The sequence below is a fragment of the Cavia porcellus genome, unplaced genomic scaffold (assembly GCF_034190915.1).
Source record: "Cavia porcellus strain 051 isolate PalLab524CR breed Dunkin Hartley unplaced genomic scaffold, mCavPor4.1 scaffold_16, whole genome shotgun sequence".
NCBI classification, from domain to species: domain Eukaryota; kingdom Metazoa; phylum Chordata; class Mammalia; order Rodentia; family Caviidae; genus Cavia; species Cavia porcellus.
In genome coordinates this window covers 41,133,596-41,158,241 of record NW_026947499.1, presented here as the reverse complement: position 1 = coordinate 41,158,241, position 24,646 = coordinate 41,133,596, and the positions used below count along the sequence as shown (strand labels likewise).

General features: G+C 50.5%; 1 protein-coding gene across 23 annotated transcripts in view; it reads right to left on the bottom strand.

Annotated features, from left to right (window-relative positions):
* Ciita (class II major histocompatibility complex transactivator) overlaps positions 1–24,646 on the bottom strand; it is a 54,620-nt gene that overhangs the window by 12,408 nt on the left and 17,566 nt on the right. For 5 of the 23 annotated variants that reach the window (XR_010039839.1, XM_063226517.1, XM_063226516.1 and 2 more), the window contains exons 2-16: positions 19,854–20,000; positions 19,525–19,668; positions 17,134–17,196; positions 16,903–16,983; positions 15,406–15,450; positions 14,352–14,504; positions 13,775–13,918; positions 12,529–12,747; positions 11,937–12,005; positions 9,095–10,739; positions 8,144–8,302; positions 7,402–7,473; positions 4,204–4,284; positions 3,541–3,633; positions 2,199–2,285 (exon numbers count right to left, since the gene is read on the bottom strand). Coding sequence is in view for 22 of the 23 variants with exons in the window: in XM_063226517.1 (XP_063082587.1) it covers positions 2,199–2,285; positions 3,541–3,633; positions 4,204–4,284; positions 7,402–7,473; positions 8,144–8,302; positions 9,095–10,739; positions 11,937–12,005; positions 12,529–12,747; positions 13,775–13,918; positions 14,352–14,504; positions 15,406–15,450; positions 16,903–16,983; positions 17,134–17,196; positions 19,525–19,668; positions 19,854–20,000 (3,202 nt within the window). In the remaining variant the exon portion in view is untranslated. Of the gene's footprint in view, positions 1–2,198; positions 2,286–3,540; positions 3,634–4,203; positions 4,285–7,401; positions 7,474–8,143; positions 8,338–9,094; positions 10,740–11,936; positions 12,006–12,528; positions 12,748–13,774; positions 13,919–14,351; positions 14,505–15,405; positions 15,451–16,902; positions 16,984–17,133; positions 17,197–19,524; positions 19,669–19,853; positions 20,001–24,646 lie in introns of those variants that run through there. The other 18 variants (XM_063226521.1, XM_063226534.1, XM_063226530.1 and 15 more) reach the window with 16 other exon arrangements.

Genomic DNA, 24,646 nt, shown 5'->3' with positions numbered 1-24,646 from the left:
GAGTGTAGAAACTCTCAGGAGAAATGACTTCCTGGCTTCAAATCCCAGCTAGGCCTCCTGCCACCTGTGGAACGCTGGGCAAGCTACTTACACTAACCCTAACCCTGATCATCTGTACAATGGTCACAACTGAGTAACTGTGGGGAAGATCAAGAGTTCATGCCCGTAGGTGGAGTGAACTGTTAACTATGGTTATGACTCTCACAGGACTAACTGTCGCCCACCCTGTGGAGGGTGTGACCAGCATTGGTGGCAGGAAGAGAAAAAGCAGAGTCACTGGCCTGCTCAGTTTGGGGCCATCACACATAGCAGTAGCACAGCAGGTACTGCCGGTGCCAGCTTCCACTATGCTCAGCACCCGGCATGCTTTCCTCAGCAGGCCGGGTGCTGCTGTGGTTCCTGTTTCAACACTTTGCTGTGACTGAGCCACTGAGCTGCACAGCACGGCTGCGAAGGCAACAGGTCTACACCGCTGCAGAGGATTCAGGCCCAACCCCAGCATGCCGGCTACTGTGGGTGGCCAGGTGGCAGGCGGAGCTATGTGGCTTCCCCTGTGGTGGGTTGTGGAACCCAGAAACCCCTTTCTCCTGTCTTCAGGTGGCCAGAGTCCTTGCATTTCTTTGAGGCTGAGATGCCCATGTCTATATTTGAAGATCACTGAGATCAGAGTGTGATTTTTGATCAACAGTGTTGCAGTTTAATCAGCAGTATTTTGTCCTTTTAATGGTGTTTGCATGTGGATGGCACTTTAACCTATGGAATATGATGGGCCTTTTTTTTTCTTTCTTTCCTTTTTTGTGGTAATAGGATAGAACCTAGGACCTTGCACATGCTGGCCAAGTGCTCCATCACTCAGCTATACCCCAGTCTGGTAATTCTTAAGTGCACATCAGATTCGATACTATCTTCACATGCCCCTCCTATTTCTCATTCACCCAGCAAAAACCAGGAATGCCTCTACCTGACCCATGAGCACCGCTTGCCTGATCTGGACTGCAATGGCCTCTCCCACCTCATCTGTCCTTCATGCGCTGTGGCCAAACCACCTTTCTCACTTTAGGGCTTTTGCAGCTGCTGCTCCCTCTTGCTGCAGTGCTTTCCTATAGAAAAGCTCAGTTGCCCTGACCATCCCCAGTGAATTGGCCAGTCATCTCTATTGCACTCTCCTGGGCTGCACTAATTTCTTTCCAGCATAAGTCAATATTTTAAAATACTTTATTTATGTCTGTGCTTACTTGCTAACTGGGTAAGAAATTTGAAGGCAAAAACATCCATCTTGTTCACAGTTTTATCTCCACTTCCTCAGAATCTTTTTTTGTTTGTTTGTTTGTTTGTTTTATCAGTACCGTGGATCTCATGACTGCCTGCTTGCAAGGCAGGTTCTTATGCCGCTGAGCTAAATCCCCAGCCCTATCTCCACTTCCTTATGCTGGTTCTGGCCCATGGTTCATGTTAGAGAATAGCAGAGGCCTGGGACAGCTCTAGGGGTGATCACTGGTCACATAGACTGAGTTGCACAGTGCATAACCTGTGCAGCTGCATCCTGTTGTCCTGGCTAGAAAGACACATGAATGGACACACATCAACAGAGATGGGCCAGATGCCACTTTTCCTGGAATATGACTCGAGCTGTCTTCAGCAAGGGGCAAGAGTTGGGGACGGGGAGGGAAGTTTCTCCCAGGGTGATGAGTTAGGAGAGCTACAGGTGCTGAGCTGAACCTACTACTCTTCTGCTAGTGTCTGGTACACCAGACACTAGGAGAAATTGTCACACCAGACTGGAAGAAATTGTCTGCTATCCTGAGGCCTACCAGGAGGTGGCAGTGTACGCACCGACTGCTACACAAGTGGCGAGTGACATATTTCCAGAAAGAAAGCTTAGCCTTGCCAGGCCAAAGGGCTCAGATGAGGGTGGGATAGGCTGGTGGTGTGGCTATCTACTGCTAGCCAGAGTCAGGTGTTGCACCCAGCGCTTTGCAGAGGCCATCAAAATAGTTTCTATTTGCCAGATGAGAATCCAGCGGCTCAGAACTGTAAGCAATCTGCCCAGATTTCTTTGCCTGGGTCCTGCCCCTCCCATCCTGTTTCCAAGGCCTGAAGTGATTGTTTCCAGAGTCATGGTGTCTGTTGGGCCCTGATGCTGCCTAAAGCTCCCTGGCCTCCCCAGCCCACCTGCTCAGTGCAGAAACCCCACTCACCTGAGTCTGAGAAGGGATGCAGAGAGCAAGGGAAGGGCCTCAGCAAGGGTGCAGGCACCCGTGTCCGTAATGCTATTCTGGGACAGGCTGTGGGGACACCGTGAGAGAGGCTGAGGACCATGGTTTCAGGCCCCTCCCCCACCAGCACCCATCCATCTGCCCCTTGGGAGACCCACAGAGCAGTCTGTGCTGCAAACAGGGACAGTCCACGCCTGCAGTCATGGGTAATGGTGTCATAGGTTAAACATACACCAACTTCTGACAGGTAAGGGAGTCCTGTGATGCTCAGAGTAGGATGATGGAGTGAGCTGTTGGTGAGGTAGGGAGGGAAGGAGGGAAGGAGGAAGAGAGGAGAGAAAGAGCTCCCTTTCCCCACCTATTTATGGTTTCATAACATCCTCTGTTTTCCCTCGGGGCTACTCATCAGCACTGCAGTTAAATGAGTGTCTATGGTATTTGTTTAAACGGGCAGTGGGCTCTGTAGACAGTAGGGCTGTTTCTGTTTTGATCATGATTATATCCTTGTGTCTGTAACACTGAGCACATACTCAACATATACTTAAGGGCAAAAAGGAGAGGGGGAGAGGGAGAGAGAGGGGACTCAGGAAATTTAGCTTATGGTTTTACTTATCGGAGAAATCTCAGTACCTTACAATCAAGGAAATAACTAAGTGAATTCTGCTGAAATATTTGGCCATCTCGCTCTTAATTATGAGGAGGAATGCAGTCAGATTTGATAACCTCTATTCAGAAAAAAGAGAAAGGAAGGAAGGAAGGGTCAACCCATCAGCATTTATCCATCTTCAACTTCCCATAATCCAAAACAATTTTAAAAGCTACCACTTGGACAACGTGGGTTTCCTGATAAATCCTAACCTGTCTTTCTCCTAGTTGGACCCCCCCATATAATTTTTTTATCAGAAAACTTTACTTTTATTACTATATTCTTTGTAACTGCAGGTTTATGCATTTGCTTTTGGTTTATTGTGTCTTCTTGCTAGAATTTAAAATCCCTGGAGTCAGGGGATTTGTTAGTCATTTAAAGCTGCACCTCCATTTAAAGCTACTATCTCCACAGTGGTGTTCCTGAAATATTTGTTGATTAAATTAGTAAGTGATGGGGTGGGTGGACAATTAGATAAAAAATGACCACCTGCGCAGTGGGATGAGCAGTGACTGAACAGATAAAGAACAGATGGCCCAGGAAAATGAGGGCATGAGTGCACAGATAGGTGGGGAGTGGATAAAGGACTCAAAGGATGGGTGAACCTAAGAATCAGAATCAGGAGCCACTAGGCTCTGGGCAGCACAAGCAGCGGGGAAGGCAGGCCCTGCCACTTACTTGAGCGTCTCCAGTGCCTTCAGCTGAGGGAAGGTGGCTGAGAGCTGCGAGACACCCGTGTCCCCAATCTTGTTGTCGCTCAGAGAGTCCAGGCTGCAAGTGGAATCAGATGGGGGCCATCAGCAGGTGTCTCCTTCCCCCTTCTGTCCCCCCAGCCCTGAATGTGGCATAGAGGCACAATGAGCAGACATCCATCCTGAGCTGTGAGAGGCAGCCTTTAGCATCCAGGCCGGCCAGGTGACAAAGTGGGACCTCCCATGGATCAGAATCTGTTTTGCTTCTGAAGACCCTCTGAATTTGAATGACCCCTTTCAGCTCTTGGAAGCTTAGTTACAAGGTGGGATTTGCCCTCGTGGCCTTTCCAGCAGGGTTGCTAAGATCAGCAAGTCAGGTGAGGCAAGACCGAGACCGTGCAGAGAAATTGTTTCAAAGGTCAGGAAGGATCCTACACCACCCTTACTCCTGGGGATTCCCATCTACTGTCCCTTCCCTGCAGCAGGCTCATCTCATCACTCACATGAGTTATGCTGAGAAAGTCAGTGACTCGTGAGACACAGGCACAAGGAGAAGGTCTCCCCTTTGCAGGTCCCCTGGGCATGGGACAGGACAGGCTCTGAGACTGTCAGGGCCACAGTGGAGGGGAGGTCACAGGGACATACTTACTCCAAGTGCTGGAGAGAAGAAAAGGCTGGAAGGATCTTTGCTAGTTTGGGGAAAGCTTGGGGGCCCAATGTGGGGCCCAACCTAGAGAAAAAAGGAAGGATCAGATGTCAGAACAGCCTCCTCTCAGTCCCAGGAAGACACAGCATGCAGAAGCCAGGCCTCCTCCTCCCTCAAGCCCCCCTAGCTGGCTCTCTAAGCCTTCTGCCTGGGCTAGATCTCACAAAGCCCCCAGGAGGCCAGGTGAGTTCCTGGCTTTTATCTCTGAGCAGGGAGCCCATTCCCACTCCTGCTGTGGTCATCTGAATACACTCACCCTCCTCCCACCATGGCCTGGAGATGGGGACCCCAAACACTAGCCAAGGATCACCACCAGCAGGACACCACGTGGCTTACTTGTCTTTGCATCTCAATACCAAAAAGAACCTTTTTTAAAAAAAAAAAACAAAACTGTGATTATATACCAGGCCCATATTGGGTCCTTCAGTCAGCTTAGATCATATTTAATCTTTATCACTCTGAGCTAAGGACTCCTCTGCCACATTTTACAGATGGGAAAGCTGAGACACAGAGAAGTTAGGTAACTCACTCAAGTTCACACAGCCTGCATTGACATTTATACTACAGAGACTTCATGAGAATGAAAAGAATAAGGATAATGAAGACTGCGTTGTTTTGTTTTTAAGAAGTCATTACATGTATTTGATGTAAAGAATTGTCTTTTAGACTGAAACTACATCTTTTGAACTTTGTTGATATTTAAAATGATCACCTCTGATAAAATTATGCCACCAATAATGATTATTTGGTGGATATTGTTTACATGAACATACGTGATGAAAATTAAAGGCTGGTACCTATATGTGGTTGCTGATAACCATTCTGAAAGGATCTCCTCTTGGAAATTCCAAGCTCTGAGATCCATGATCCTCAGGACAGGGCCCCAGGGCGAGGACTGGGTGTTGGGATCTGCACTCACTCAGCCCCATGCCGGGGTCTTGGCAAATCTCTTTATCACTGAGTCTCCCACAGTACTCAGCCCTGATCTTAGGGGGTGGCTGGGAGGATTGAGGGGTCCATCATCCAATATTTACTGCTTGTCTACTTTTTCTCAGGACCAAGGAAAAGCCATGAGCAAACCAGATGAAATCCTCTGCCTCAGGCAAGCTGACATTCCAGGAGGTCAGCATGAGATCTAGAATGAGCGATAATAATTGATAAAGACAGACACAGTGGTGAGGGCTGGAATGTTATTTTTAAATATGAGGGTGTGAAAGGGCCTCCTCCTCCCCTGCAATAGAACAATCAGAAGAGATCAGACTGAAACCAGGCTGTGGGCTGCGCGGGACTCTGAGGAGCAGCGTTCCAGGAAGGGGCACCGGTGGGGCAGAGCCCGAGGCTGGGTCTTGCCCACTGAGGCTGAAAACCCACAGGAAGGTGCACGTGGCAGAGAGGAGGGAGCCAGAGAGGCCCAGGCGGTAATGGGGCTGGGCGGCAGCTGGTGGCACCAGGAAACGCGCCTGGTACTTGCACAGTGTCAGGGTTTTGAGCAGCCTGACATGACGGAAAAGGAGGCAGCCAGGTACCCAGCACAGTGGCAGCAAAGTGGATACCCAAAATAGACCGTCCTTCCTTCCTTCCTTCCTTCCTTCCTCTGAACCTTCTTGGGTCTTCCGGCCTCCAGGTGGCCGTGCCCCGAGACTAAGCTGTTCCACCCCATGGCTGCTGTTCCCCAGAGCGCAGTTCCCACCCCGAACTAGGGGCTTTTTAAACTGAAAAAAAGTCATGCCAGAGAAGGCTTGTGATGATTGTCTTTAGACATTTCCTCTTTTGAACAATATTTTTACCTCTGTACAAATTTGGCACCTCGTCTTTTGTTCAAAACAAGAGGTGTCTGGCTTTTTCTAGGGCCAGGGGCAATGCTCAGGGGAGCTGACAGCTCCCAGGGTGTCACAAACCTTGTTGGTTAAGTCACTTAACCTCACTAGGCCTCAGTTTACTCATCTGTCAGATGGGAAGAGTGGTCATGGTCTCTTAGAGCAGCCCTTGCAATGAATGAGATTGTGTATCTGTAGAATGCACCAAATCCTCTGTCAGTGCTAAACAATTCCTTGCTAATTCTTAGATAATCTTAGATCCTCACCAAGGACCAAATACTGGTTTAGTTAGTTCTTTGGTTGATGCTCAGACTCAAACTGACCTGACTCTTATAACTTTAGAGAAACAACTCAAATTCCCTGGGCCTCAATGTTCCCATCTATACAATGAGGAGATGATAACAAGACTCCCAGGGGACGACCACCTGGCATAACGGGGTGAAAGTGCTTTGCCAACTGAAAGCTAGATTCTGGCAGACAGAATTAAACACAAGAATTACTTTGGCTCTGTTTCTGTCCCCGTGAAAGAATGCCCAAGATGGTGGCTCCCAAGCCTAGCTGCTACACCTAGCACGACTGACTGTCCCAGTTTGCCTGCATCCAAAGATTTTAGGACCTGGAACTTGCAGAATTAAATACAGGCTAGCCCTGCGCAAACTGGCATGTGGTTTGTTCACTCTACCTGTGTCTGCATGTTTGAGACCACCAGTGATTTTAGCAAGCAATCAGGACTAGGCACCACTACCAGGAGATGGGGCAGAAACCTGGCGTGCCATGGGTGGTGGCTAGGGCTCTGCATCCCCCAGGGAGTCCAGCTTGTGGCCATGGGAGTGAGAACACTCAGGTACACAGGGCACATGGTGGCATGTCCCATGGGAAGTTATGAGCTGGAGCACACTGAGTCCTCTTCCTGCCCCTGGCCAAGTTAGGATTCTTGCAAGTCACATGTCTCCCTTGCATGATCTACCTACTTGGCTCAATCCTAGCCTTTGGTCAAACATCAGTGCAGACATTGCCTCCCCCCAGAAGCGCTCCAGCCTCCTGAAGTGGGAAGCTTACTATGACAGCCTACCATGCACTAACAGAAGCCTCACCATTCAGGTTTAGTGAATGGCAACAAGCAAGTGGCAGATGGGTTACCTTTGAATCCCAGAAGGCAACTCCAGCACTTGCTCACCCTAGCTGGAAGCTGGTTTCCAAAGTGGTGGATGCCAGGGAAAGAGCTGTTCTAGGGACTGTTCTAGGGATTTGGGGCTGCTGGCCCAAGATCAGTGGATGCTGGAAAGGAAACTGGGACTCCCAAAGAGTCTGCCCCATCACTTACGCAAACTCCAGCTTTTTCAGATCTCGGACAGCAGGGAGCTCACGAACTGTGTCTTCAGAGGAACTTCTTAACCTAGAGAGAGCAGGCCATGGTAAGGGAATAGGCCCTATAGTCCCTGGGACCCTGCTCATGTGCCCATTGATGCCTATCCCAATGCCCTGTATTCCCTGGGGCTGGGGATGTCACTTTATGATAGAGCACTTGTGTAGCACATGCAAGACCTTGGATTCTATTGCCAGAACTGGAAAAAAAGAAGGAAAACACCAGGAGTGCATGTTTCATGGAAAACAGGCTCAGAGTTAGGCCCCCAGCCCACACGGCACACTGCAGGTGCTCAAGGGAGAGTGAGACAGCTAACTTGCTGTGTGGCCAGGCTGCCTCTGCTCTCTGTACCCCTTTCTGCCATCTCTGAGATGGGGATGGCACTGGTCCTGGGTGCCTCAGAGGGTGGCTGGAGGGCCAGATTTGTCCCTAGATGGTGAAGGCATCCTTGTTAACTGCTCACAGAAAAGTTTCTCCTTGGCTTTGCGTGAGAAAGAGTTGGGTATGTGATAGCCCATTTTGAATGGAGCAGTGTCACATTGTGGGGACCAGCCAGGGGCAACTGTGGTGAGAGCTCTGGGCAGCCATGGCATCAAAAAGGAGTGGAGGCACTGAAAAGTCCTTGACAAACTTGATAACAGATCCTCCAGGCCCTCAGCCTGCAAAGCCTACATGACCTTCCATCCCGTCTCCCTCTCACCTCTGGGTCTGCACAAGGTGGCCCAGGTCTTCCACATCCTTTAGGGACTTGGCCTTAAATGGCTCAATGGTGAACTTGTCCTCTGCTGCCTGGAGTAGCTGGGTCTCCCCACGCTGCTGCAGGGACTCCCAGAGCCCCACGGTGTCACTCAAGGCCGCCCTGTGGAGGAAGGGTCTCAGACCCAGGTACAGTGACTGGGCAGGACCAGGAGGGAGGGGCAGCTCCATGAAGCAATCTCTTTCCTGCTCAGCTGCTTTCCATCTTTAGCTTGGTCTCCACCTCCTGCAGAAAGCTGTCTGTGGCCACTGCAGCCTTTCCCAATTCCTCTCTTTTTGAAACTCTCACTCTGGTTTTGTTTCTCTTTTTGGTTTTGGCTACCAGGAAGCTCAGTGCTGAGTTCTGGGCACAACTGTGTCAGACCTTACAGCTTAGGTAAAATGTTTAGGGGAAATATGAGAGATTAAAGGACTAAAGCCAATGTAGAAGGACTTAAATGAGCCAAATGAAGGAGGTTAGGCTTCTTTCTGAGGTCAGTTGTGTGCTCTGGAGTGTGAGTAGAGTGAGTTAGTAGAGGTGTGATGCAAAAGAATTTGAGTTCCAGGAAGACTGTTCTGGGGGCTGAATACAAAGTCGGGTAGAAAAGGAGAGAAGGGAGGTAGAGAGGTCAGTGGGAGGCTGTGACTCTTAAGCATAAGAAAACAGATCCTGGATCCAGGGATGGAAGAGAGAAAACAAACGTGAGATGTGGACCCAGGGTGGATCTTCAAATATTCATTGGAAGGAAAAAAACTGCCGTTTGCTGACTGCACGGCTTTGGGTAAGCAGTTGCCCTTCTTGAGCCTCAGCGTGGGAGGAATCCATTCACCTGCTTGCTGCTGTTTCTGTTAAGTGAGATGCACAGAGCAACCCTCCATGCCAGCGGAAGGAGCCCTTCCCATACCCGGGGCCCACCTGAAACGGGTGACGCAGCTGAGTCCCACAAGGTTCCCCAGGCCAGAGGGGTCGATGCCCGTGCCACGGAGGTCCAGGGAGAAGTCTCGGCCAGCTGCCTGCAAGGCCTGGCCCAGCACATGGGCGTCAGGTGGCGTGAGCCGTGTGCCCAGGAAGGAGAGGCACGCAGGCAGCTCTCGCACCACGTGCATCCAGATCCCAGCCTCACTGGCCTCGTGGGCACAGTGCAGCAGCTCCAGCAGCCGCCCAGCCTGCAGCGTTCTGGGTTGCAGGCGCTTCAGGTATCTGGTGAGCACCTTTTGCTTCTTGTCTGCCGAGGCAGCTGCTGCAGACCCAACCAGCGCTCCCAAGCAGCGGGCCCGAGGCTGGAAAATCAGTCCAGCCAGAAAGCGTGGCACACCTTCCATCCAGTTGTCATAGGGCCTCTTTTTCCTCGGGGTCAGTGCTAAAAACTGCGGCAGCTCCTTGTCCTTGATTTCGCTGCTCAGAGCCAGCCATAGGGCCCCCAGGAAGCACTGCAGGAGGAAGCTGGAGAAGGCCAGCTCAGCCTCAGCAGCCCCTGGGACCTGTTGCACTACAGGTTGCACAAGGCTTTTAGTCACAGCCCAGGTCCTTATCTGTTCTGTGGGGAACTGATCCTCCCGAAGGGTACTTTGGTGTCTGCGGCCCAGCTCCCAGGCCAACTTGGCCAGCCCTACCAGGGCCCCTGGAGGGCTGTCCCGGGCTGCCCGGTCTAGCAGGCCAACATAGAGTCCTGTGAGTGTGGAGGGAAGCTTGGCCTCCTCCCCTCGCTGCAGCAAGGTCTCCAAGAGCTGGCACACTGCCCGGCACAGAGTGGGGCTGTGGCTATGACTGAGGAGAAATGGCTGGTCCTGAAGGAGCATTAGAGCTTGCTCTCTGTGCTCTGAGCCCTTGAAGTAGCACGTTACATATGTCTGTGCCTGTTCAGTAGAGAAACCAGTCACCTCAAACAGAGCATCAGCTTTGCCCAGGACCTGGGCCAGGCGGCCACGGGGCTGGGCCATGAGGAGCAGGGTACAGCCTTGCATCAGCCTGCGCTGCAGGAGCCCTGCCAGCAGCGCCCGGAAGGAGCAGGGCTCTGTGCACGTGGGCCCGCCAGCACCATGCAGGAAGCTGTCCTGAGCTTCCAGTTCCTCAAAGGCATCCAGGATGAGCAGGATGCGCTCAGGCCTCCTGGAGATGTGGCTGAAGACTTCCTCATCCATGGCCAGTGGCTGAGGGCCTGGGGAGCAGAGCAGATCCTTTAGGCAGTAGGTATCCCCTGGGTAGTCCAAGCGGTAGCAGGGCACATAGAAGACAAAGTCATACTGAGGAAGCTGGCCACGGGCCCAGGCCCGGCCCACTGCCTGTGCCCAGTGGCTCTTCCCGTGCCCCGCCTTGCCCAGCATGGCAATCACTTGGGTCTCTCGCAGTCGTCGCCGGTTGCTTGCAGCCAGCAGCACTTCGGCCAGACCGCCACTGACTGGTTGTCGCTCAGCCCAGTCCACGATGACCAGCTCCCTCTCCTGGCTCTTGTGGCTGCCCTTCTCTAGCCGGGCTCTCAGCAGGTCCACCTCCACCTCTGGCTCTGTGGGCTCTGCCTGGTGCCAGTCCTGCAGTGAGTGGTGGAACTGCCTCACTGCCTCTGCAAAGACAAGGCTTAGTTAGGCTGCCTCCAGGGGGGATGCAGGTGGCAGGACAGCCACCCTCGCAGGCCTGTTCCCCGTTTCCCACCACCTTCATTGACTGCCTCGTCCCTCCCCAGACACTCACGCCTCCATTCTGTCCCACACCTGTTTATTTATTCATCATTTCAATCCTTTGCCTATTGATCCCCTATGCCCACACTGTTTTTCTTGTAGCACTACAAGATTGAACTCAGGGTCCTCCCATTGAGTTTCAGTCCCAGGCCTTTTTAATTTTTATTTTGAGAGATTTTTATTTTAATTTTTATTTTAATATTTATTTTCTCACTAGTCACTAAATTGTCCGGGCTGGGCTCAAACTTATCTTCCTGCCTCCGCCTCCCAGAGTGTTGGGATTACAGGCATACATCACCAGGCTTAGCTTCATTTTATGCCTTTTCTTAATTCCTTTTTACTCACTAATCTTTGCTCACTCAGTCATACATGCAGGATGGAGGAAAAGCTGTTTAAGACTTAAAACAGTGGAACCTGGACGCTAGATTCAAATCCTGGCTGCAACATGTGGTGGAATCTTCAACATATTGCACACTCCAGTATGCCTTAATATCCTTTTCTATAAAATGAGGTTGATATTAGGGCTGTATGAGTCTTCAGTGATCTATCATAACCTCATGGTCTTCGTAAGTTAAGCACTCAGTAATTAACCAAGGCCCTTATTCATTCCTTTTTTTAAAATCTGTTTTTATTTTTTTTGAGACAGGGTCTCCCTATGTAGTTCAGGCTGGCCTTGAACGTACCTTGTACCGAGGGTGGCCTTGAACTTGCAGCAATCCTCCTGCCTCAGTCTCCTGAGTGCTGGGATGACAGGTGTGCACCACTGTAGCTGGCCTTCTTGGCTTTTATTCCCACCTTCCGCTGTTCACACCCATTGGCTTCTTCCTTCCTCCACGCTCTCTATCACCCCCTTCCCCTCCTGCATCCTCTGAGCTGTCTACACCCATGCTAGGGGTTTTGGGGGGCCAGGGCTTATTGAGGAGTGAGTCCTCAGTAGATGTCATGTGTGTGAGTGGCAGCATACATGCTGAGATGATATGAATGAATGAATGAATGAATGAGAAGATTACACACAGGGATTGAAAGCCAGACAAGGGATTTAGGTTTAATGCCCAGGACAGAGGAACCAGGCCGTCACTCACCAGGCCATTTGGAAAGCTGGATGGCATCCTCTGCAGTTGCCTGGCATGGCGGAGGGGATGTTTCATCCTCTGCAGATGGAGAAGCCAGCCAAGAGTTAGTCTGGGGACATCCCTCCTCTGGCCACCCAGTTCTTATATCCTGAGGGCAAAGCTTACACAGGATAAGTCACAAAACCGGTCTATGTAGTCTCCCAAGCCAAGGTCATAAGGAGGTGACCTGAGGCTGTATTGGTGGTGGTTTTTTGTTTTCGTTTTCTTAGCCTAGGTTTTTGCTATTCCAGGCTAGCCCTGAACTCATTAGTAGCCCAGGCTGGCCTCAAACTCAGTAATCTCCTGCTTCAGCCTCCTGAGGGCTAGGATTACAGACATGTGCCACCATGCCTGACTTGTCCTTTTCAGGTGTTTTGTTTTGCCAGGTATACTTTAAATTTTTTTCATTAGTGTTTTAAAAATCATGGTATCTATGTAAATATCAGAATTTCTAGATTTAGGAGGCCTGGCTACCAGCTCTGCTTTCTTGTCAGGAACAAGCAGCTGGATTCTGCAGCTGCCGCCTGCCCTATCTCCAGAACCTCTCTCCTGACTTGTTTACCTAATACACATGACCGTCCTGTCCTGCAGGTGGCTTTGTTCTTCCAGTCTTCACCTGTGGCATCCGTTCGGGAGGTCAGGGCTGGCTCGGGCATGCTGGGTAAGTCAGCTGCAGAGGGAGCGAAGGGGCTGGTGGAGCCAGGCCGGGTTGGGGACTTTGGGAGGCTGTGGACAGCAGGGCCACTGGCAGGCAGAGTGTGTTTGGCCTGGGGCATTTCACCTACATTGCAAGTAGAGAAGGGTGTGAGAACAGTTAGGTTTGCACCCAGAGACCCACCCAGTCCCTTGACTCCAAATCAAACTGTGGAGCTTGGCAAGTCTGTAGAGAGGAGAGAGAATGCCCAGACGTTTCAGGATGAAGCAGAGCACAGCACTCTGGAGCTCGGAGAGGTTTTCCCTCAGAGCAATGGATGCAATCAGCTCACAGGGAACTTGTCGCAGGTGCCTTCTTATCACCATGCGGTCAGTGCTCATTTTCCTGGATGTCAGCAACTTGTTGCTTCTAGGGCAGCAGTGCCTTATACAGAAATGGCACCCAGCAAAGGATGCTTGAGTGGAAGCATCCTCCTACCTCATCCCTGAGAGCCCAGATGAGCCATCTCGGGGCCTGTCTACAACATCTCAGTATGGTGGGTCAGCAGAGTCATTTTACTAACCAGAAAATAAAACAAATCAGAGAAAGCTAGGCAAGGACACACACCAAAGTATTCATATCTAAGAAATTCATATCCCAAAAATTCACACTAAGAAAGAGACACTCAGTTAACTCTTGTAAGCATCTGATATTTGGCTCATTGGTGAACATGTATTGATGTCACAATTTAAAAATAAAGTTTAAAAAAGAGGGAAAACTAAGAGTCATGTGAAAGTGACATATGAGGGGCTGCATAGCCACTGTTGGTCACATATCCAGACCATGGAGTAGTACTCTATTGCTTTGATATTTGAGAAGTGGAAGTAGAGGAAGGTGTGCTGGGGCTAGGGTTGTAGCTTAGTGACACAACACTTGTCTATCATGCCCAAAGCCCTGAGTTCCATCCCAGCACCATAAAAAGAAAAGAAGAGAAGAGAAAACCAAAAAGAAAGGGGGAAGGAAGGGAGGGAAGAAGGAAGGAGTTGTGGGGAGGGAGCATCATAAAAGGGTGCTATGCCACACTTTCCAAATGTCTTAGGTTTGGGGGGATCAGGTCAGAGTGTGTCAGGTAGGAAAGATGGGCTGTGGGGGTGGGGCAGGGTCACACACTCACCATGATAGACAAATATACTGGAGACTGCTGTGCCCAGCCCTGAGACCTGCCAGAGCCCCTGGGGCAGAGTCGGGAGTGTGGAGATGAACTGAATGGGCCCAGCAGGCAGAGTCACACAGCTCACCAAGGGTGAGGAGAGGTCCGCTGCAAGAGGCAAAGCAGAGGGGTGGGCTCTTCATAACCCCCATCTCTGTGATTCTGTTTTGTGACGATGGAGTTAACATCTGGGGCCTACACAGGACTCTTAATTTCCCAAGGGCAGCAGCCCATGGTGGTGTCCCCAACACCTAGCACTGGTAGCTGGGAGAGATGGGGGGGGCAGTATTCCAGGAAGAGGTGATGACAGACAGCCAGTGTGTGAGCTCTCCCGCTGGCAGTGATTTTCTCCTGGCCTTCCAGGGTGGGGATTCCCTCCCAGATATGTTCTCCTCCAGGGACTGGGTGGGTTGGGACCCTGAGGATAAAACTAACTTAGGACTGAGGAGACACTGAGGATTTGTGTGTGTTCCTGGGAGTCTCTGCCTAGCAGCAGCTCCCAGGAGGGAAGAAGCCCGCCCTCTCAGGCCTCTGCACCTACCAGGCACCTGCACAGTTTCCTCTAGCTGGATCTGGCCTGAGTCTGGCACCTGGTTGAGTAGAGCATGTGGTGGCTGGCAGGACAGCGGGGAAGAGTCACTGGCTGGTCCCACCAAGAAGCTGCCGGTAACTATGGGCCCAGAAAAGGGCTCTGCTGTTGAGGAGAGGGTTGTGTGAGAGACTGAGAGGGCCTTCTAGGATGGGGAGGGCTCCTGGCACTTACAGGAAACACCTGTCCCCTGCTCAGTGCCATCTGCAGTGGTGCTGATGGGCAACAGTTTGTGCAGGCCACACCAGCTGCTCTTGGTAACCAGACCCAGAGCATCCCAGAGTACAACTCTTGAGGTCCTGCCAGACAGCAGTGGGCTCTGCCCAAAGAAGGGCAGGGGCTGCAGTGGATGCCCATCCTGTCAGATGAGGAGGTTGCCAATGTCCTCCGGGATCGGAAGGACGTGCCTCTGTCATCAGATTGGAAGCTTCCTGAGGACCAGGCCAGGTCTTCACAGGTGGAGCTCCTGCCTCTGCCATAATACTGAATTCACAGGTGCCTACTGGTCTCAGAGGGGAGCCCTTTCCCAAGATAGGTGGATCCCCGAGGACAGAGACCACTTCTCTACCATCTCGGGTCCTCATGGGCAGTATTCCTGTCTCTGCCATCAAAGGAGCACTTTCTGAGGCTAACGATGAAGCTCCCTTCCCCAGACTAGAAGCCCTTTTGTTCTTTGGTCTGTTCTCCACTCCATTCTGGCCCCTCCTTTTCCATAACAACTGGGCTAGGGAGAAGGAACCCCTGGTGGAAGATGGTGAGCTTGGGTGAGGTGGGGTGGATTTCAGCTCTGTATTGAAGGAGTTAAGAAGCAGCCTGGTAAGGGAGAGTTAGTGGGAGAAACCAAGTCTCCTAGTATCCCTCACATATGCCCCTCACGCTAGCTGTGTAACCTCAGACAGGTGACTTTACCTCTCTGAGCTTCAACTTTCAAGGCTGGTTTACATGGGCACCTGTGGAGGCCCAGCTCCCCACCTTGTCGTCTCCCAGTCCCACCTGCCCTGCTCACCTAGTTTCCTGTGCTTCAGGTCTGTGGGATGCTCCTCTGGGAAGGCTGCAGAGAAAACACTGTGGTCAGTGGCCCCAGGCGAGGATGCCCCAGCACAGAGTGGAAGCGGTGGAGGATGTCACCAGCCACATGCCTCACCTTAGGAGCCGGGAAGGGCCTTGGAGGACCCAATCCCTTGCCTTCTTCTAACTGTGCTGGCCATAGCTCCTCCTCAGATTGAGCTCAAAAGACAACAACCGCAAACTGGCTCTGGAATCCATCCCCAGCGTGGGCCTGTGTGACACAGCCCTCCACCCTCCTCTGTGGATCAATCAGGGTAGAAGCTCCCCTGACTTGTACTCCCCAAATTTGTGTTTCCAAAGCAGTGGGAGTACACTGGGAATCAGTGAGCACTTTGTACATCGAGGATGAGAACCCTGAGTCCCTCAGCAAGGGATCAACTGGGATCAGCTGTCCAGTGGCACAGCAGGCAGCCCTGAAAGAGGACAGGATGCTGAGGTGCATCAGGGAAGTGTGCGGGCTCTGCAGTGTACTTCGCCATGTACCAGAAGTCACATGGTGGATGTGGATGGATAGTGGAGGGGGCGGACAGGTGATGAGGCAGCATGGCCAGGGGTTCTGAAGAACCCAACAGTGGGAATCTAGGCCTCTATGGTGTGATCTTACTACCTTATTGCATGTTGAAATTTTCATAATAAAATGTTGGGGAGAATATTTATTGGATGAAAATGGAAAGGAAGAAAGAGGAAAGAAGGGAAGGAAAAGACAGAAGAGAAAGGAAATCAAGCAAGAAGAAAAGGAAGGGAGAGGAGGGGGAAGAGGAAGAGAAAGTAAGGAAGGGAAAGGAGAGGAAGGGAAAAGATAGGACAGGAAGGGAAGGGAAGGGAAGGGAAGGGGAGGGGAGGGGAGGGGAGGGGAGGGAAGGGAAGGGAAGGGGAGGGGAGGGGAGGGGAGGGAAGGGAAGGTGGCAAACGGGGAAGAACCAGATCTACAGGCCTCGTAGGAAGCACTGCGTAGCAAGGCCTGGTCTGCCTTTAAAGGCTCTTGTCAGCTGCCATGTGAGGACAGACCAAAGAGGCAAAGAGACACAGTAGAAGGCTCAGAGAGGTGCAGGTACCTGGCCAAGGTCACACAGACCATACACAACAGATCCAAGATTCTAACCCAGTTCTTGCTGAGGCTAAGACCTGTGCTTGAAGAGGCCTCCCTGGAAAACCTCAGTGACCATGCAGGGCAGAAGAGAACAAAGGATCATTTCAGAAATAATTATCAGCGGGCGCAGAACCTCACTGGGAGAATGGCCATGTGCTCCTGGGCCGCCTGTTTCTTTCCTGGGTCAGCAGTGAGCAGTGGTGATGGTGGTGAAGCAGGGCCCCAAGGTCAGGTGAGGCAGGCAGGACTTAACAAGGGAAGCAGCTGGGAGCCACAGCAGACTCTGGAGCCAAGAAAGGGCCAGGCCTCCGGCCAGGCCAGATGGGTCGGGGCGGGGTTACTCACATCTTTTCTGACTTCTCTGCCCTGCTTCCTCCAGCACCTCCACACTCTCACTGTTCACTTCTTCCAGGCCTATGTGCTCTACTTTGGAGAAAGATCAGAGACAACTCACAATCAGTGGTGAGCCCAGGCAAGCCCAAGTTGTTCCTAGAGGGAGGGGTGGTCACCAGAGACGATGATGCTCCCCAATGACAAGAAAGGGATGCAGGCTGAGCCCTGCCAACCCCGACTTACTGAAAATGTCCTTGCTAGGGTCCTCCAACTGGGCGTCTTGGAACACATACTGGTCCAGTTCCGCTGAGCAATCAAGGAAAATCACAATCAGCAAGAGCTTGTTGAAGACCCACTGTGTGTTCAGTCTTAGGCTGGGCCTGGTACACAGTAGGAGTTCAACAGCATTGCTGACTGTTATAAATGAGCAAATGAATACATGAACACTGATCCTTAATGAGCTTTTAGTATGAAATTAATGGAAGGGGTGAGGGATGTGTCCATGAATATCTCCTGAACCCTCAAGTAGTACAGGGAGAGTAGTACAGTGGGCAAGGGTTTGAGTTCAGGTTCTACTTCTAGTCTCTAATCCTAACCGGACAGCCTTGGATCAGTTACCCAATCCCTCTGTTTGCATTAGGCAAGCAAATAAAGCCTGCTACTCAGGGAAGCACGACAGTGATTTAAAGCGTTCAGTGCAGTGGTCAATTCTATGAAAGGACATGTGACTCAGAGCCAGTGGGAAAAGAGCCCTCATGGTGGCAAGTCAGAGGAAAGAGTGTAGAACGGGTGGTGCCATAAAGGGCCTCCCAGAGGAAGGGACCTGGAGCCAGGCCTTTTTAGAAGGGGCACCATATGCAGGGAAGAGTGGATGGCTTTCTGGGTGGGGGGGACAGTGAGGAAAGTTGTTCAGGACATGAGGGATCAGTGCAGCACAGAAGTTTCACGACAGGGAAAGCTAGGACTTGGTTTTATGAAAAGCAGCGGGGAGCCATGGAAGACACGTGAGCTGAGTGATGGTGGTGGCATTGACGGTGGTGGTGGCAGTGATGGGCTGCAGGATGGTTCCCAACACCTACGGAGGGTTTGCTCTGTGTGAATTCCTTTGCTAAGTGCTCCACCCATAATCCTCACAACACCTAGAGATGACTAAAGCTTCAACCTGCACTGTGCAAATAGAAGCTGACAAGTAATGTATCAGGGTGCCACAATGACAGGTCACCAGATGAGGGCCTAGCCTTCTAGAAGCGTGGGGGAAACCCAGGGACTTGAGGAACAGTTTGGGGAAGGTTTTCACACAGTAGCTCAGCACCTTCCACTTCCTCTAGAGATGCTCTGGAAGAGAAAAAAAGAAGAAGAAAAGGGCCTACAGATCCTAAGCAATGCTTTGGATCCTTAGTTACTGCCTCCGGTTGTGAGGAAATGAGGGTGCTCTAAATATTTTAGATTCCCAGCAAGGGAAGGAACCAGACAGCCTCTCGGTTCTGTAATATCTGAGGCACACAGTTACTGCTCCTCTCCATTTCTGCCATTGAGGATTGTTGGATTAACTCTACTGGGGGAAAAACTGACCACATTCAAGCCAAGCACAGATCTTCTAAGTGTATCCTAAGTTGTCAGGAAAAGGGCCATTATGAACAATTGTGCAAGCTGTTCAGCCCACAAAGGGTACGCTGTCCCTGGGTAAGTAGGGACAGAAATAAAAACTGTGCTTTGGTGGCCAAGCTGTTACTTCCTGTTAGAGACTGCATCATCTAAAAGCAGGTGCACCTTTTTTCTAATTCAGCAAAGTCCCTTAAGAGATAGTGGTAACCCCGGTGGAGAGGGATCCCCGTCCCCCTCTCCTCTAAAGTAGACAGCAGCAGCTTCAGCAACACCAACCACACCTCTCCTCAAAGAATTCCGCCATTCTCTGAAATCCATACCTCTTTTTAAAACTGCACACAAAACCTTAACAAATCTCTCAACCTTAGCCACTTTTTATGTGGACCTTGGGCCTGGTGACATAGCTTGGTAATAGAGCACTTGCCTAGCATACACAAGGCTCTGGGTTCAATACCTAGAACTAAAAAAAAGGGGGGGGGACTTTAAAATGAGGAAGAGCTGGGTTAGACTTTCAGACCTGCCCCTTACCATCTCTAATGATTCACCTCTCTAAACCTCAGTTTCCTCATCTGTAAGCAGCAGATTTGAATGATATGGATGTCCTTTGTTGTTTAAAGCAGTCAGTACAATAACGCATTGCAGCAATTAATGTCCTAGGAGCACTTAGTAAATGGTAGGTATTTTGAATACCAGACCAGTTTGTTTTAGTAGCTGAGGAAGAAGAGAAGAGGAATGTGTGATGTGGGCTTTGTAGGAAGGAAAGAAAGAAGAGCTAAGGGCAGAAAAATGTGTAGAGATGGAGGCAGAGGGACTAAAGGGAGATTGCCAGCGATCATTAGTGAAGGATCTGTCTTCCTGATCAGTTTTGTCTGGAAGCTCCATTCTTCTGGCTGTCCTCACATCCCCCTTGTGGTGATTTCTGCAGGACGGGCCTGCTCTGGATCATGGCAAATGGGTGAGACTTTAAAAGGAGAGGAAAGAGCCCTTCCCCTGGGTTGTTCTAGTCCCAGGCCCAGAATGTGCCCTCACCAATGTTGGGGTACGTATCTCCAGTCTCTTCTTCCCTTTCCATGTCGTATAGCAGCCTGCTGAACTGGTCACAGTTGATGGTGTCCATGTCAGGCTCTGGAGGAAACGTTCCTTGTATGAAGCTGGGGAGATCTGGGAAGAGGGCTGGTGGGAAGGAGGGAGAGGCAAGCCGGGGCTGGGAGACACCCTGGCTCGGAGGGCATCTCCACGCAGACACGAGAGCTGTTCGTGGTGCTGACCAGTTTGGAGGCCGGCGTTTGCCCTTGGTGCTGTCTGCAGCCCTCTGCAGGTGGGGAGGGGTGGGAGAGGCCAGAGGGAGGAGTGCTCACCTGAGTAGAGCTCAATCTCTTGCTCTCCTGCCAAGTCCATCTGGTCATATAAGTGGTAGTGGTGCAAGGGATCGACGTCACTGTTAAGAAGCTCCAAGTACCCACCTTCCAGAGGCCCCAGCTCCATAGTGGCACACTGTCCACTGCCTGAAAGGGGAGTCATACTTAGGTGTCTTCCCTTGGGATGCTGGGAAGTGCAGGGAAATAACACTGGTAGCAGCTCCTGGCCTTGAGTACTGGGGTTGGGGTTGGGTTTGGGGCCAAAGGAAGAGAGCAAAGGTGCTTCTTCAGCACTTCTGATGTGCTCAGGGCGGTAGGAAGAGGAGCCTGACCTTGAATCTTGGCTGTGAGGCCTTAAGCAAGTCACTCTCCCTCTATGAATATCAGTATTTTCACCATTAGTTCTGGAGAATGAAGTCTGGGCCTTACCTAAAGGGCAAGGGCGGCTGTGTGTGGTGTGCCAGCCTCACGGAGGTACACAATCAAAGGAAGTTTGTTATGTCATAGGGCATCAGAGCTGAGACCTTGGGTTCCCAAGCCAGATATCTCCACAATTTATAGTTTCCTTCCACCCATGACAAGATTTACTCACATCTTGTCCTGGAACTTACCCATGTCTCCCAGAGCCAAACATCCTGCTTCTATTCATGCTTGGGAAATGTTTCAAGGGGACCTCAACTGGACTCTTTCAACATCCATAGCTCCAGACAGAGCTGGTGCAGAGATGACCCTGATCACTCCACTCCAGCTGCCCTATCGCAGGCTGACAGCACAAGCCAAGGCCCTTCAAGGGTAGAGACCAGTCCATTTGGCTCACTGGTCCCTAGTCTCTGGTGCATTCCTGTATACCACAGAATCTTTCCACCCATAGAAATGACAGATAACAACAACAACAACAAAAAACCCCTCCCCTCCCTCCTCCCTCTAAAAAAAAAAAAAGAAATGACACATAACCAGAATTCACAGATACTCATTGAGTTTAGGTACCAATGACATGATGGTTTGGTCTAACTCACACAAAGCTCTCTGCATTCCTATTTCTCAGGTGAAGAAACAGGCTCAGAGAGACAGGAGTTGGGTTGGGACTGGAACCAGCTATCTAGTTCCAGAGCTCCAACTTCTTCTGCCTTTTTGACTAATTCAAACCAGCCTCGAGGTGCCCTTGCCCAACGAGAGAGGGTGTGGGTAGCACGACAATTTCCTCTTTTGTGGAGCTGTCTGGCATACTGCAGGGGAGTGGTCCCTGACTTTCTGCGAACTGTGCAGTATTTTTAGAAGGTCCTCTTTGAAACCACCCTTCTCCTTGGGTCACCACCTTCCACATCCAACTTGAGAAAACATTCCTAACCAAAAATCTTTGGGGGAGTTCACTTCTATTTCCACTACACATTACACCACAGGTTTTGAAAGACTATTACTAACTTGGTTTCTCCAACACAAATTCATCTCCATCTCCTTGAGGAAAATCAGATGTTGTAACTTAGACCCAAGCAACTCGATCCATTCACACAGTTCTTCTGTGTACCAACGCAACATCCTGTCTTCTCGGACAGGGTTTGGGACTGAGCTGGGGATGGTGGTGTCTCTATTTACTACTTTGTTTCAATTGTCCCAACAATGCTGAGAGACTTGTATTATTTTACCCATTTCGCAGAGGATGGTCTGGAGTTAGGCCTGGTTGACCAGATAGCTTCTTCATGGAATATGGGAGTTATATGTCTTTGGTCCAAGACGGAAATGTGAAAGTAAAGGGGATCTTTGCTACCCCCCAAATCTTCCAGCCCTGCTCTCACTGAGAAGTGCTTCTTCACTTGTCAACTACAAACTTCTGACAAATTAATGGAAAAGCTCTGAACTTCATGTCCAGAGACATGTCTGGGTCCCAGCTCTGCCTGTAACTCCAGGCACATTTCTTTGCCCCTCTGAGCCTCACTTTCACCAACTGGGTGAAAAGCCCAGTCAGTTAAGTAATTTGGGGGTTCTGACCCCTCACTGCTTTCAGTCTCCCCCTTTTTCTTCCCCTCGAACCTCCCTCCCAATACCACTCTGCTCCTCAACTCAATGACAAGATGCTTCTAGATGCCAAATGGGAATGGGGACCCAGAGGCCCAGGGATGCCTATCTACCATGACAACCTCTAAACTACACAGATTACATAAGTTCTCTTTTTCGTCTTGTACCCTGTGGTCTTCCAGGTAAACTCTAAGCAATGCCTTTGAGTGTCTCCTGCAAGCCTGCGCTTTTCTGATTATTTCCTGAGTATTTCCCATAGGGAAGTCAGTCCCCCAGGTTCCAAAGAGGCTCAAAGCACAGGCCCTGTCAAGAACACACAATGTAGGCTCAAGTGGTATTTTCAGGAGAGAGATGAAACATGCTAGTAATAGGTTGATGGTTAACAGTGTGGACTCTGAGTTCAAATGTCCATCCCACACTATGTGAACTCATGGAAGTCATTCAGCTACAGAACTGTACATAGGACCTGCTGTGTTTGGTTGGCATCCTAGCTGCCCCACTGGGTTGCCATGATGTCCTCAAGTGGTATATCCAGTGATTGGCACTAACACATAGCCCCCCAAATCAAGACAACAAGGGCAACACTTGACACTGTTCAACTGGCAAAACCCAGAAAGCTAGAAAGTGAAAAGCACTGGTCAAGGATGGCAAAAATACAATTTGGCAAAACCAGTCTGAGAAATAATCTGGCATCACCAAAAATACCTTACAAAGCCAGGCATGGTGGTGTATGCCTGTATTCCCAGCATCTGTGAAGCTGAGGCAGGAAGATTATTATGAATTTAAGTCTAAGACAAGTCGAAAAGCATAGCAAGATCTTGTTTCAAAAAGCCACAAAACAGAAGAAAACTGAGAAAGAGCTGTGTGCAGTGGCACATGCTCGTAATTCCAGCTACTCATGAAGATGAAAGAGGAGGATCCCAAGTTTGAGCCCTGCCTGTGCAACTTAGTGAGACCTTGTTTCAAAATAAAAAAGGGCTGGGTATGTAGTTTGGTGTGAATGACCTGGGTTTTAATTCTCAGTATCACCAAACAAAACCAAATAACACAAAACACATGTGTAAGGCTGCACAGACCCTCTGAGCCGGCAATTCAGCTCTTGGCTATGCACATCCCGAAGAGATGGCCTCACAGCTCCACCCAGGACCCTTCTGAAGAAGCTTACTGCTGTGCTGATTGTGGTGACAGCGAGCTGGAGGTCGCATTCGTATCCTTCACTGAGGAGCAGGGGGATGAAAAGCAGCTGCTGCATTCTGTGTAGAACAGGGCAATGACCGGAAGCAGAGACCAAGCCCAATCTTAACATCACGCAGATTGGAAAGGAAATAAACAGGATAAGCTCTGGTAGCCCTGTTCCAGATGCGCCCAGTCACAGCTGCACACAGAAAGGTGACACACATATTACAGGAGCACACACAAACAAAGTTATGCCTTACGTGCATCAGGATAAGTGTCCAGAGAGGGAGGCAAGCGGAGAAGGGAAGGGAAAATCAATGAAAACAAGCCCATTCTGTGAATCCAAGATTGCAGTGTACTATGAACTGAGATATGCAATGAACTTAAGATTTAAAGTCTCCTGAAAGTTGAAAGAAAAAGCAAAGAGGGCCTCATGGAGTGAAGTAGATACCACTGTGGGTCACTAGCAGGGCCTGGCTCCTGCAGATATTAAAGAAGGATACATCTCCAGTTGTAGTGACACTCTTCTGTGGTCCCAGCTATTTAGGAGGCTGAGGTAGGAGAGTCACTTTAGCCCAGAAGTTCAAGACCGGTCTGGACAATACAGCAAGACCTGCTCTCAAGATAAAATTTATAAAGGGCTAAGGATATTGCTTGGTGATAGAGCACTTGCCTAGCATGTGCGAAGCCCCAGGTTTAATTCCCATGACTGCAAAAACAAATCAACAACAACAACAACAAAAAAAGAGGCAATTAGGTACCTGAAAATAAATTTAAAAAAAAAAGGGAACAAGAGTGGGAGAGGGCCAGAAAGGAGGTACCATCTGCAGAGGAGGAGGCCCAGCTCTCCGGTCACCATGTGCCTGCCCAGTGTGGGTATCTAAGGGAAGGAGAAAGAGAGCCAGTGGAAATTGCTGTCCTCACTCACAGCTGTCACTTCCTGTGGGAGTTTGAGATGGTGATGAGACACGGAGGGAACAGGAATGGGCTTGGCAGCCAGCGGGAGGCTCTGGTCATTTCTCAAGGCAGGGAAACTGGAAGATGTGTGTATGTACTGGGGGGAAAGAGGAAGAGGGTAGGGAAAGGGAGAGAGAGAGAGACAGAGAGAGACAGAGAGACAGAGACAGAGACAGATAGAGACAGAGAGAGAGAGAGACAGAGAGACAGAGACAGAGAGACAAGCAGAGATGGGCGCGGAGGCCAGGCAAGCTTCACATGAGAAGAGGTCTGGAAACAGTCTGTTGTTTGGCTCTGGAACACCACTGTGACCTACAACTTCTCATCTGTAGCACAGGGGCTTGGCTTTAAGCATAGCCTCAAAACTGAGGGTTGAATTAAGTCCATAATTCTAGTGGTTTTGTCCTCCAAATCCTCCTCCGCCTGTGTGTGTGTGTGTGTGTGTGTGTGTGAGAGAGAGAGAGAGAGAGAGAGAGAGAGAGAGAGAGAGAGACTATCACAGTGCCTCCATATAACACTGCTGCTAGCAGCCCTGCAGTTCCCTACTGCCCTCTGCCTGGCATATTTCGCACAGCCGTGGCCGGTTGGCACCTGGGTTTGCAGTCCTTGTATGAAGGCCCCTAGGGTCTCTCTAGCTCTTATTCACT